At 38.5% G+C, this 12,739-nt stretch overlaps 2 protein-coding genes across 4 annotated transcripts in view; one reads left to right on the top strand and one right to left on the bottom strand.

Moving 5' to 3' along the window:
* LOC118807946 (coiled-coil domain-containing protein 148-like) overlaps nucleotides 1–3,284 on the top strand; it is a 95,158-nt gene extending 91,874 nt beyond the window's left edge. For both annotated transcript variants that reach the window (XM_036570163.1, XM_036570155.1), the window contains exons 15-16: nucleotides 844–981; nucleotides 2,913–3,284. In XM_036570163.1, coding sequence (XP_036426056.1) covers nucleotides 844–981; nucleotides 2,913–3,059 — 285 coding nt within the window. In that variant the 3' untranslated portion in view covers nucleotides 3,060–3,284. The remainder of the gene's footprint in view (nucleotides 1–843; nucleotides 982–2,912) is intronic.
* A 416-nt stretch (nucleotides 3,285–3,700) lies between these two features.
* On the bottom strand, nucleotides 3,701–11,684 carry upp2 (uridine phosphorylase 2). Of its 2 annotated transcripts, XM_036570185.1 has the most exons (9): nucleotides 11,495–11,684; nucleotides 11,322–11,394; nucleotides 10,321–10,435; nucleotides 9,636–9,794; nucleotides 8,262–8,376; nucleotides 7,595–7,804; nucleotides 6,482–6,628; nucleotides 5,355–5,529; nucleotides 3,701–5,050 (listed from the first exon to the last, which is right to left on the bottom strand). In XM_036570185.1, exons 2-8 carry the CDS (start codon nucleotides 11,372–11,374, stop codon nucleotides 5,387–5,389), a joined length of 942 nt encoding a protein of 313 aa, XP_036426078.1. In that variant the 5' UTR covers nucleotides 11,375–11,394; nucleotides 11,495–11,684; the 3' UTR covers nucleotides 3,701–5,050; nucleotides 5,355–5,386. The 2 variants fall into 2 exon arrangements, with proteins under 2 accessions (XP_036426078.1, XP_036426067.1); XM_036570174.1 differs by having other exon boundaries at nucleotides 3,703–5,529.
* Nucleotides 11,685–12,739: the final 1,055 nt, after the last annotated feature.

The following is a 12,739-nucleotide window of genomic DNA, read 5'->3' as shown; positions in this document are numbered from 1 at the left end:
TCTCTTATCTCCAAAATGGTAACTTTATAGGAAAAGGACAAAACCTACTAAATGGAGATATGAGGAAAATGACCATTAAGTATAAGGTATCAGTTTTTTTCAGGAGATATTTCTGAGTTTACAAGTAAGATAATCACATGTGCATAAGGAAGGAGAACTTTAAAGGAAATTAAAACATCAAAGGAAGCATCAAAGAACATCAAAGGTTTTCGAAACCAGAGCTTAAAAAATTCTTAATAGATATTAAAAAAGTGGGACTCCTAACAAATATGCAAGACCTGGTACACTGTAAAAAAGGCTCGTCAGTTCAACCCCCCCAAAAAAATCACGTGGTAACAAGTAAATTAACTAGTTTTATTCAACCTAAATAAATACTGAACAGTTATTTTATTAGTTGAATAAACCTAGTTCAATTGCTTGTTACTACTTGAAGTAATTTTTAAGCTTGATCTGATGAGCCATTTTTACAATGTAGACCATCAAACAACAATAAACAATGGACTGACCACCTCAGAGTCTAGATCTCAACATCACTGTATGTTTGGGATTACTCGGATCGTGAGAAGCAGAAAATGCAACCAACTTCTGAGACTGAACTTTGGAGGTGTTTTTTAAAAAGCTGAAAGCAAGTCTCCCAAAAAGAATGGAAGCTATAATAAAGTTAAAGGGTGGGCACACTAAATACTGAGAAATGTGGTGTTATATTTTGTTGTTGAGGCATCTGTGTAATTTTATGTTAAACATATGTTGTCTGCTTTTTTCCAAAGGTTAAAAATGAGTAAATTGTACCTAATGTCTGTTTTGAGTGGTCTCTGATACAGTTCTTTATGTGTGTTTTTGCAGGTTGCTGTGGTGGCAGAAGCAGACCCAGAGAGGATGATGGGACAAACCGAAGCGTGGAGAATCCATCTTCAGCCTGAGAAAGAAGAGTTTACACTGCAGAAACCCCTGTATCACTTACACACATATACAGATACACAGGTAACATAAACGCACAAAAACAAACTAAAAATGCATCAAATTTAATGGATTCAAATCTGTACATTGTTTTTCCACATGAATGAGTAAATAGAATGCATTACATATTTCAGTGCACACATATGCAAATCATGCAGCTAAACATCAAGGCTCTCATTGTCTAGTCCTGGACGTTGTTGCTGCACAGTTTGGTGTTTGTCCTTGCTGATAAGCTCTGTTTAACTATATTCAACTCATCAGTTAGTTATTAATGTCTGAATAAGGTTTACAGAAGCAGAGAAAGTGCAAAACTTTGCATGCATATGGCTCTGCAGGGCTAAAAGAACATATACACGCATATACACACAAACAGTTAGCACTGCGCACTTTGACAAATAGTGCATCAACTTTAGCCTTTTTTTCAGTCAAGCATGTTGCAAAACCTGCTCTTTCAACCTTGAGTTCATGTAAACGGGTCAAAATGTGACATTTTGCCTCCCATAACTCTGAATGTTTAGCTTCGGTCATGTTGAAATCCTCTAAATAGCCGTAAGAATGTTTGACTAAAGCTAAGGTGATGACTCCATACTGGAATATTCACACAGCCAAGGGCCAAGGCCAAATATTGGTACACTATGTTAAGGCCACACATGGCTGTTATGGTCTGTTGCATAATGAGGAGAGTTTCAGGTTCATGTCCTCTGATGTGAGATCAGGAGTGGTAATAAGTGACTGATTTTGACTGAGGTTGATGGAGAATTGCCCACAAAATTTTTTAGGTTAAATGGATAATCAATTTAGAGGATAATTTCAAAATCAGTGTGGATCAATACTGAGGTTATTCAACTCATCACTGGCTCAGAATTGACTTCCACTGACATGTTTTTCAGCAGATTTCATGAATAGTGGAACTGAAACTTGGTTTTAGATTCAGCTCCTACATAATAGATACATACACTTAGTCTATAAAATCATATATGTGGGAAAACAAAGTTTAGAACTCAACCAGTGTGGCTGGGGATTTAACTTTCAGCTCATTAGTCAGTTTTTTTAACTGTAACCCTTTCCTGCAGTAATCTATAAGCCTTGGTGTACCTCAGAGTTAGGCTATCACCAACAAAGATAAAAAAATGAAGATTTAGAAATAAAGTTGATGAAAGAATAATAGTGGGTGTACCTACACAGGATTTATCTACAGACTAGTATGCTATTAAGTATGTGTGCAGCATAAAATATAAAATATATTTGTGACACGAACTTGAGGAGGATGAAACCTGGGCCAATCATCCCCAAAATCAATGTGCCAACAAGCCCACCCACATCTGAACACTGCTCTCTATTTACTTCATGTTAGGTAGCTTTCATTACTTATCAATGGGATTCAAATCATGCTATTTCTACTAATTTCGATAACTCAAAATCTCTCTTTAAAGCATTTCACTACTGTATTTACTCAGGGAATCATTTTTTATTACAGACCTTAACAGACTATAGCATTTAGAGCTCTTGACAAAATGAATCAATGCTGGTCAAGAGGGCAGTCATTTTTATGTTACATTTTTATGAGAGTTCCCCCTACTGACCAACCAACCCCTGTGCCGGCCAACCTCGCTCTCCCCTACTTCCTTGCAACAGTTTAGTGTCAGCAATGAAAAAAAGGCTTTCAGAAAAATTTGTGCATTTTTTCAGTTCATTTTCTGTCAATCTACACATCAAAGTAACAAAGCAAAGCACTGTAAAACTGTGTCTGTTCATGCAAACGGGTTCAGGCTTGGTTTGGGTTTCAAATTTAGCGGTACCGGTTAGGCCTGGATGGGTCGGGTCACGGGTACAGGTTGGGTTCAGGCTCCAATTTCACGCCTGTGCAGATGAACAAGGTAAGTACATTAATCATGGGTGCACTATGTTTATCAATATGGTTATTGATCAGTTGTTCCAAACACTGTGTGTTATAGATTGTGGCTGACCCCAGGGTGCGTATAGAGCAGGCGCTCAGGACGGCCGGCCTCCACCACACGCCCTACGCCAGAGCGCTCCTCTCTGAGATCCGGCCACCAAAGCCTCCCCGAAGGGACACAGAGTCCACCGTCCTCAGGTCCTAACTGCACAGTTAACGTTAATGCAAGCCAAGGCCTTGAGACAGATTTGTTAATGTTTCACATCCAGCCCAGGCACAGAACCAAAAACAGCAAAATAAACCAGGATGCCCCAGACGTTTGCCCTCAAACGAGTACAGGGAGACAGCCAGAAAGAGAAAAGATCATTTTCCCCTAAAATGTACTGCTGTATATTGCTCTAAAAAATTAAATATTCATTTTAAATGTGAATTTTTTATTGCCTACGTCCATCATGGGAGAGTGGGAGATGTAAATGTTTCCATTACTGTTGAAGGGGCTTTTAAAGAGCTCTGCTATTTTGCCTCTGCTGGAGCCTTTATTGCATAGCTGAAAGACTGAAATTTTGAATAGAGATGCATTAGAGAGCGTAGTGCAAGTATTAATGATGTTACAGAATAAAAATAAACAAAAGCAGGTAGTGGCTGGCAAAGTGCACTGGAAGAGAAAATGTGAGTGGATACAGTTTGGATTCAAACTGTTGTGAGTTGTTTGACCCGTAAAGGTGCACTACACATTTATGATGAAATTCATGGGTCAGATCTTGACCACCCAAGTTAAGAATGCATGATATATTGTTCTCATACCAAACTAATCCTTGCAGACCTCTGTCCAAAGAAGAACAAGCATATTTTAAGACTATATTTATTCACAAAGCACATTTACATGTATTTCTTTTCACATATTACATCAAATAAGAAATATTTTATAAAGTACATTTGTTCTGCACATTTAGAAACACAATACATACATAACAAATTCATAAGCAAAGCATGGAGAGTCAACGTCCATCTGAGCAACATCTGTGTTAAATAATACAAATACAAATACAGACAAGTGAAATTCTATTTACACTGTACAGAAGTCAAAGCACAGCACTAGCATAAGTTTTTCACGTACAGTTTGTGTCCAGGCTTTCTTAAGTGTTCTTAGTTTCTGAATGATGATGCCCATGTGTTTCTTCTTAAAGAAGAAAAGGTCTAATGTATCTAGGTCAGCGATGTTGAATTGTAGTCCCGCAGCACTGCATTTAGAGCAGTGGTCACCAAACCTCCTCCTGCAGGTCTACTATGTAGGTTTCACCCCCAACCCAAATCCAACACACCTCATTCAGCTAATCAAAGACTTCTGGAGGCAATAATCAGATGGATCAGTCTGCAGGAGCAGGGTTGGTGACCGCTGGTTTAGAACTTAGAGCTCTACATTAACTTATGCTGCTAACCGGTTATCAAGTTGAATGGCACATGTTGGAGTTGGGGAACTTGTGTATGTAAAAAGCCAAATTAGGCACTCTTAGACATTTCTTAATGAAAGAATTAGGGCAGGGGTGTCAAACTCAACTACAAAAATGGCCATATTAAAAAATCTCAACAAATCCGTGGGCCAGCTGTGTTTTTATTATATTTTTACTTTACATTTTGCCATGATCCCAGGCCATTGTTTATTCAAAATATCCCAAACTACAATGGCAAGATCATTGTTGGGGAGGGGATGGGAGCACACATTACGTTGCATTAGTGCAGCTCATGGTGAAATGCACTAATATTAATAGATAATTAAATTAAATAAATTTGCAGGCTGAATAGGATTGTGCCACAGGCCTTACTTGGCCCACGGACATCGTGTTTGACACATGGGAATTTGGGTGATCAGATACAGTTGATTCTTGGTGAATGTGTTTAGCTGATCAGACACAACTGGTTCTTGGTGAATGTGTTTTGATGATCAGATACAGCTGATTCTTGATGAATGTGTTTTGAGGATCAGACACAGCTGATTCTTGATGAATGTGTTGTGATGATCAGACACAGCTGATTCTTGATGAATGTGTTTTGATGATCAGATACAGCTGATTCTTGATGAATGTGTTTTGAGGATCAGACACAGCTGATTATTGGTAAATGTGTTTTCATGATCAGACACAGCTGATTCTTGATGAATGTGTTTTGATGATCAGACACAGCTGGTTGTTAGTGAATGTGTTTTCATGATCAGACACAGCTGATTCTTGATGAATGTGTTGTGATGATCAGACACAGCTGATTATTGGTAAATGTGTTTTCATGATCAGACACAGCTGATTCTTGATGAATGTGTTTTAAGGATCAGACACAGCTGATTCTTGATGAATGTGTTTTGAGGATCAGATACAGCTGATTCTTGATGAATGTGTTTTGAGGATCAGACACAGCTGATTATTGGTAAATGTGTTTTCATGATCAGACACAGCTGATTCTTGATGAATGTGTTTTGATGATCAGACACAGCTGGTTGTTAGTGAATGTGTTTTGATAATCAGACGCAGCTGAAAGCATTTAGGCGATAAGTCCCAGGCGTTTCTTGATGAAGTGGGCCACAAGACACTGGGGTCTCTGCTGGTACTCCACCAGAACATCATGAGGTGTGGAGATCTGATCCCCCTCGAACCGGTTCAGCAGAGTCACACAGATCACTGCAGCTGCACAAACACATTAATAGTCTGATTAACACCTTAACAGCATGCTCATTTAATTAGACAGTTTCGCTGAATTTATGCATCATTTAATGTAAATTGATTAAAGCTGCAGTGTGTGACATTTTCTCACAACAACTCCAAAAGAAATGAACATATTAAATCTGTAATAAATTAATGTATTTATTATGGAACACAATTTGTTTTAGATATCTTGAGAACTAAGAGAAACTTTCTTTCCACACCATCGAGCAATGTCCTCTTTCCTTTAAATCTAAAAATAATCGCTATAATCTTCACAAAACTACTTGGAACACTCTTCTTTAAGTAATCTATTTAAGCAATCTTGCATTTAGACTTCTGTCTCTGATTTTTAAAGGGCAAGCATGAATCCAATTACCTGTAAATAAGTGAAGTGACAGTTACACCACTTTGTTATTCTAAATCACACAGTATACTTCTAACAATATAATTGCTATAGTATTGAAACAGTCTGAGAATGGTTTTCGTTGAAGTGTATTTGCACAGCTCAGTCGTCTGCATCATTAAAAGCATTCTCCAGCTTTTCAGTGCCTGGCAGCCTATTTACCATACGCTCACCTGGGGAGCCAAGAAGGCTGAGTGAAATCTAGTGCAGATGTTTGCGTTTGGATCTAATGTGCAGAACACATGGCCCTGAATAGCCCTGAAATGTTGTGATCAAGCACTCCCCAGAAGCCCAGTGTGACTAGTTTAGAGTAGGTTTGGTTTCACTTACCTTAATAACGTAACGAAAAAATTGCATTACAGTCCTGAGTGGCATCTGTAGTTTCACAGATGAAAGCTAAACATGCATCACCACTTAAAATCTGTGGCAAGCCTGTAATTTCTGAATAACATTTGAACAGTTTTCCCTGTCGGAAGCATGCAGTGATTGTAATGACTTAATGACAAGGCTGAGGAAAGTAGTTCAGTGTACCTTTAAGGTTGCAGACACGACTCATGGCAGCAAATACTGTGGACTCCATCTCGATATTCCTGACACCAGCCTCATGAGCCTTCCTCAGATACTCCAGCTTCTCCTCAGTGGAGAACGAGCACAGAGCACCATCCAGTCGGCCCTGCCCTGGGGAGAAAGAGAAAGTGATGTTGATCAGAAGAAGAGTCAGGTGAGGCCACATTTTTTGCTTGTAAAATGCTCTTTATTAAACGAACATAAAGGAACAGAAAGGCCACTCAAAACCAGACAAAATAGTGGGGAGGTCACTTTTAGCCATAGGACTCCTCTCTATGGTAGACACTCAACCCAATTAACTAAACCCACATCACTACACGGAATAACACATACCCACAACTGAAATAAATAACAATAATAAACAACAACAATGATTCCCTTTTACTGGGGATGACTGCCTCCCATGAGCCTCTTCGAATGTCCATGTTATGACCAATTGTTATACTGATGATATAATTTGTAATGAAAAACTTTACATTAGAAAGTAACGCAAAGCATTTCCTCTAGTGGTCACAGATTTTGGAGCCCACTATATATGTATGCTTAGGCCTCCAAGCTGAGGCTGACTCAAAGTCCACAGAAACACACAGCCTATACTTTCTGTGAGTCAGTGGATTCCTAATGTTCTATGTTGAACTTTTTAGCAGAATGGGCCATTACCCAGTGTCTCCTTCTTTGAGTTGAGCGATTTCTTCTTCTTAAAAAAGTGCTTCATACTCAATGTGAAGGATTCAGTGTGAAAAAATCCATAAAAATCAACAATAGATAGACCCCAGATATAAATAAAACACTGAGATACAATTAATGAAAAGAATAATACTGAAAAGTCCGTAAGTGGTCAATGACACCTCATACACAATACAATACGTTGTGCAGAGGCTGAATCATCTGGACCAATAGAAATGGACCAATAGTTGTACATTTTCTGTATATTGAAGTTAAGAATGTTTATTTCTCTCTTGTGTGAAGTTACCATTTCTGAGACAGGAAGTTCTCCTATGACAGTGATGATATGTGAGTAACTTTCAGCCCATATGCTACATGATAAACTTCCTGCATTACAGGGTTTTTCTTTACCTTCATAGAAGTCGTGAGTGCACATAGTGTTTCCGATGACCGTGGGGAAGTTGGGCAGCTCAGTTGAACATTGCAGGAGCTCTCTGGCCACTTCTTCATCCAGCTCAGTGCTCCTGATGATCACTTTACCCAGAACCACCTGCTCAAACTGGGGCCTGAAGAACGAGTCCACTGCTTTATCAGTGATCACCACTGTGCCCGGGGCAAGACCTTAACATACACACACAAGATTATATTCATGGCTTTGTAGGGTACCTTCATGTCCTTCTGTGTGACTCTAAAGCCTGGCTTGCTACACGTAACCCATCAACACTGACCCCAACACGTTTAATCCATTCAAATGTATATATTCAAATCTAAGTAGGTAACCTCAATGAAAAGGTGCAGCCTGATACTCAATGACCTAAAGTCAAATGACCTAAAAGTGCTAACTTAAAAGATTACATTTCTCTAGAATTTATAGAGGCATCACATCTTTCTTTCCTTGTATACAGTGAAGTCTGATACAGTACATTTCCCACACCAGTTGTAATTAGTGCAGAAGCTGTGCGATTCGCATTAACGGCACACTAGATTAAGTAAATACATCAGGCCTCCTGGAAAGACTGTGGCTCTGTATTGTGCAGTGTGGCTAACAAACTGAAAAAGTGAACATTAAGTTAGATACCGATTCCACCAGAGGTTCCAATGCGGAAGAGGATGACATCACGACAGCGGGCGTGGTACAGCAGCTTGATGAGCTCATGAAGCATTATGGAGATGGAGGGCACGCCCATGCCATGCTGCACAGAGATAGGATAGGACTGTCAATCACTGTCATTCAACCCATGATGACAATAACACCCTGGCATAAAGCACTTGAAGAATGAAGTTAATCAGTCAAAAATGCACACATCACACTCCTTTTTACAGTAACCATAAAAGGCAACGTTTGCCTGTTTCTCTCAGTTAAACTATGCATTTTTCAATAATATAGATGGAGTATATTCTGTTGTAAAACATAGAATTTACAAAACCAAAAGCAAGTTTTTTTCCTTGTTTCATGTTTACAAGCTTATGTTTGTACACCATTAAATAAGATGGTTCTTCAAGGGTTCTTTAGTAAAGAAAATAGTTCTATATAGCATGATTTGCATGATTAAAGGGTCCTTTGCATCATGAAAGGGTTCAGAGTGATGGAGAATATGCTGCAGATGGTTCTATTTTGCACCAAAAAGCGATCAACTATGGTTATGATGTCAAGCTTGTAACAATAAAAGAACCCTTTCTGGTGCTATATTGGACCCTTTACAAAAAGGTTCTATATGGAACCATCTGCAGCATATTCTCCATCAGTCTGAAGAACTATTTTAAGTTGCAAAGAACGCTTTAATCAACACAAGGGTTCTTTGAGTGTTAATGGTTCTACATAGATCATCTATACTAAAGAACTTATACTAAAAAAGTGTGTATTTGTGGAGAGGTGTGCATTTTTTCACAGTAGGAGGTTCTCACCCCCCCCCCCACTTTCGCCCCTCAATGCAGATTCACAACATTTCAAGCATAGAGAGAGAACAGTGTCCTAGTTAACGTTATAACAGAGTTAAGGGATACAATATTGCATTAGATTAAATTAATTTAAAATATGATTTCCATTCTGCCGGTGGAATGGCCACTAGGGGGGCTGCAGGAAGAGGTTAAAGAGGTTAAACCCTGCTGCATGACAACAACATAATCCTGACATGAACAGATGCCATATGCTGTCATGAGTTGATTGATGCTATCAAGGGTCCTGATCTAGGAAAATAAGTTTATCTGATAAGAGTTTTATGGCTAAAAAGCCAAAATAACTACTTTAAAAAGGCCCAGAGGGTTGATTTTCCTTACGAAAAGTTAGAAAATAAAGATCTGGTGCTATAATGATTTAAAATGCTTTGTTATTGTTTCTTTGCAACATGCAGTAAGTGGCTAAACTTCAGTGTACTGGGTAAAAAGGCAGACTGAATGTTAGGTCCAGTGAGACTGTTCCACCGCACAAACACAAATAGAAGTTTTCTCTTACACTGATGGAGAGCACAGGTCCCACTTTGTACATGGAGTAGCGGTCAGTTCCCTCACAAATGTCTCTGATGTCGTCCACATTGCCAGGCAGCTCCAGCTCTTGATGAATGAACTGAGCGAAAGATCTCATCCTATTGGCGCTGCCCCCAACACAGACAAACTACACCCCGTCAGAGACACAAACAGAGAGAGAGGGAGATGACAAGAGGTCGGGTTAATCCTCATTCTACATAGACACAAGCCCCTTCCACATGGTCCCTGTACTTTCCCTCTTCCTCTCTTCTGTAGTGCTCTGTGTGAAAATGCATTGGTAATCTCAGTCTCAAGTGATTGGACAGCATCAATTTTGAAGTGTTCAACAAAGTGTGTTCTCATTCAGCCAAAATAAAAATTCTCATGTTGTTTTCAAACACAAAAAACTCTCCTTAGAAAGATGGGGCAAAAAAAATGTTATAAAAAAATAGGTATAATTACAGAAATTCCTTTAGTCACATTTGTGACTTGTTTTTTTTTTTTAATAATTAATATTTCGGAATTATACCAAAATAGATCATTCATATTTTAATTAAATTTAAGCTTTTTTGATGCACTGATGAGTCATTTTCCTAAGAATCTCATTCTCTTGCTCTGTGCTCTATGGGTTGTGGAATCTGGGTTCCTTTAGGTTCTTTGAGTTCTACACCCACCTTAGTGTCTCCGAACATGGTGGGCAGATTATGGGTTTTGGTGCTGAGGTTGAAGTGGTAGAGAATGTCCTCCTCCATGGTGTCCAAGTGTGGGTTTTTCACATACTGCTCCTGCCTGGGGGGAAACAACAGCTGTGTCAAATGTCACCACACCTACCTCAGTCATGAGATATTAACACAGAACCACAACACCTAAATGCATTTTTGAAAGAGGAACATCTTAGTTTTCCTACGTTAATGGGAAAACATGCTCTTGTATTAAAGTGCTTGTAATTAGAATCAACATCATTAATGCAGTCAATCGGGTAAAACCCCACCCAACTGCCTGCCTAAGTGATCACAAAGTTGCCTCAAATTGCATCTAGTTGGAATCTCAAATGATGTGGTTTCTGAGACGATATGACACACTGTTATCTATAAAAACAGACAAAAGTACATTGCATGGCAAAGTATAGAATTCTGTGTGTACTTCAGTCAATTTTTATAGATAAATGTAATGCTAATTGTTGGAATATAAGCTTCCATTACATGTTAGCTACATTAGCCTTGTAGTTCCAGATCAACACTAAAAGGAAAAATTAGGATGAAAGACATGTCTTGATTGATTTAACTGCTTTAAGAACACAATACGAATACAGCACAATACAGAAGTATCCTCTGTTAAAGGCCTATGTACATGTTTCTCATAAAAAATATGGGTAATATTATACTTGATCTCTGCTACATAACATTGACATATGTTTGACACATGTTTGATATTATAACATGTAACTAGAGTACATTTAGCAAACAAATAGCACATTACATAAGCTGTCATGACATTAAACCTCATGGCCTCTGTGATGTCAATTACCAGTAATAGTATCATGACAAAATCACTGAACACAATCTGTCATGATGACTCATGACAACATATGACATCTGCTCTAGAAAGAGTCCCAGTGTAGCAGCTGAACAAGCTGCACATCTAAGTTGGAGAGGAGGAATAGAGGACTTCTTACTCTATATATTCACTGTGTTCTTGTCCCATGCAGTTGAGCAGAATTGGTGCCATGGTTGCAGTTATGCTTCCCTCTGAAAGACAAAGATGGACTGAGTTACAGCTGAACAAATAAAACAAGTGTATGACATCAGTTACGATTAGTAACAATAAAAAGAGATGCACATAACTTACACTATGCTAGTAGAACGATTAGGGTCTTTTTGAATAAAATGTCCTTAAATCCAAGATAAACTGCAGTGGTGTTTCTCCTCCTGGTGGTCTGTGGTTTAAATCTGTTTGTTTAAAGGACGGGAACTGATATAGCTTTGGCCCTCGGCCCCTGAGGTGGACTGATTGGTTGTGGAGGGAGGTGTAGCATCTGTTCCTTCTCTTCCCTTTTCTACTCCCACCAGCTGACTCCCTCCCTCAGCTGGATACTGGTCTCAGGTCCACTCAACTTTCCCAGACAAACGAAAACAAACCTCCTACGCAAACAGCACACCACATTAAGCTCTTTGTGATTGTCTGTGTGGTTGTGGATGGTATCATGTAAATGTAAATCAATAAAGTAATAAAAATAGGTTTGGTTTGTTGTGACAATGTACAGTACCAATATATGCTATCATCAAAAAGCAGACAGTTTACTACACCTTCAGTGATGATTACGCAACATGGAGGTAAATATGAACCTCTGAGGGTGAGCTGGCATTCACGTGTGCAGTTTTTACGTGAGAAGGGAATTTACGTCATCAAATTCCTAAATGTTTTCCCTTACAGATATTCCGTAAGAGTGAATTTCCCAAGCAAATAACCGCTTTTGGACACTAGTATTTTATAATTCAGTTATGTGGATAAAAGCATCAAAGGGAGAAATTATTAAAACAATAATTGCAGTATTTTCAAACACATTTGTCACATTTATGTTGGCTTACAAACGTATAGTTGAGTCCTCGCTAATCAATAGACAGATAGATGGATGGACAGACGGATGGACAGATGGATAGCCCTCATGTGTTCCTGTCCAAATTATACCTAGAAAAGTCTCTGAGCTCTTGATATTGGAATTAAAATGAATTCTTTTTCATTCATTCTCCATTAATATCATAAAAAACCCATTAGCAGGGCAATGGGAAAAAATAAGGGTGTTTGCTTCATTCAAGTACATTTATTTTTCCCTTTTCTTCATGACAAATGGGTTTTCGTAATATAAATTGGCTCAGCTCATGATTTATTAAAATATTTTCATTAAAAAAGGTTCATCTTAACAAAATAAGTGAAATTTTATTCCTTTAAGAGGCGACTATGAACATTCACTGATGAACTGACAGCTATTATGAATTACCAAGGTAATTAACCAAAGTTAATTGGGTAATTGATTGTAAAATGGTGTGTGAAGTCATGATTTCTCTCTATAGAACACACACACACACACACACA

This window comes from Colossoma macropomum, unplaced genomic scaffold (assembly GCF_904425465.1).
Source record: "Colossoma macropomum unplaced genomic scaffold, Colossoma_macropomum, whole genome shotgun sequence".
Taxonomy (NCBI): domain Eukaryota; kingdom Metazoa; phylum Chordata; class Actinopteri; order Characiformes; family Serrasalmidae; genus Colossoma; species Colossoma macropomum.
The sequence above is the reverse complement of the archived record's forward strand: the minus strand, read 5'-3'. Positions and strand labels throughout refer to the sequence as shown.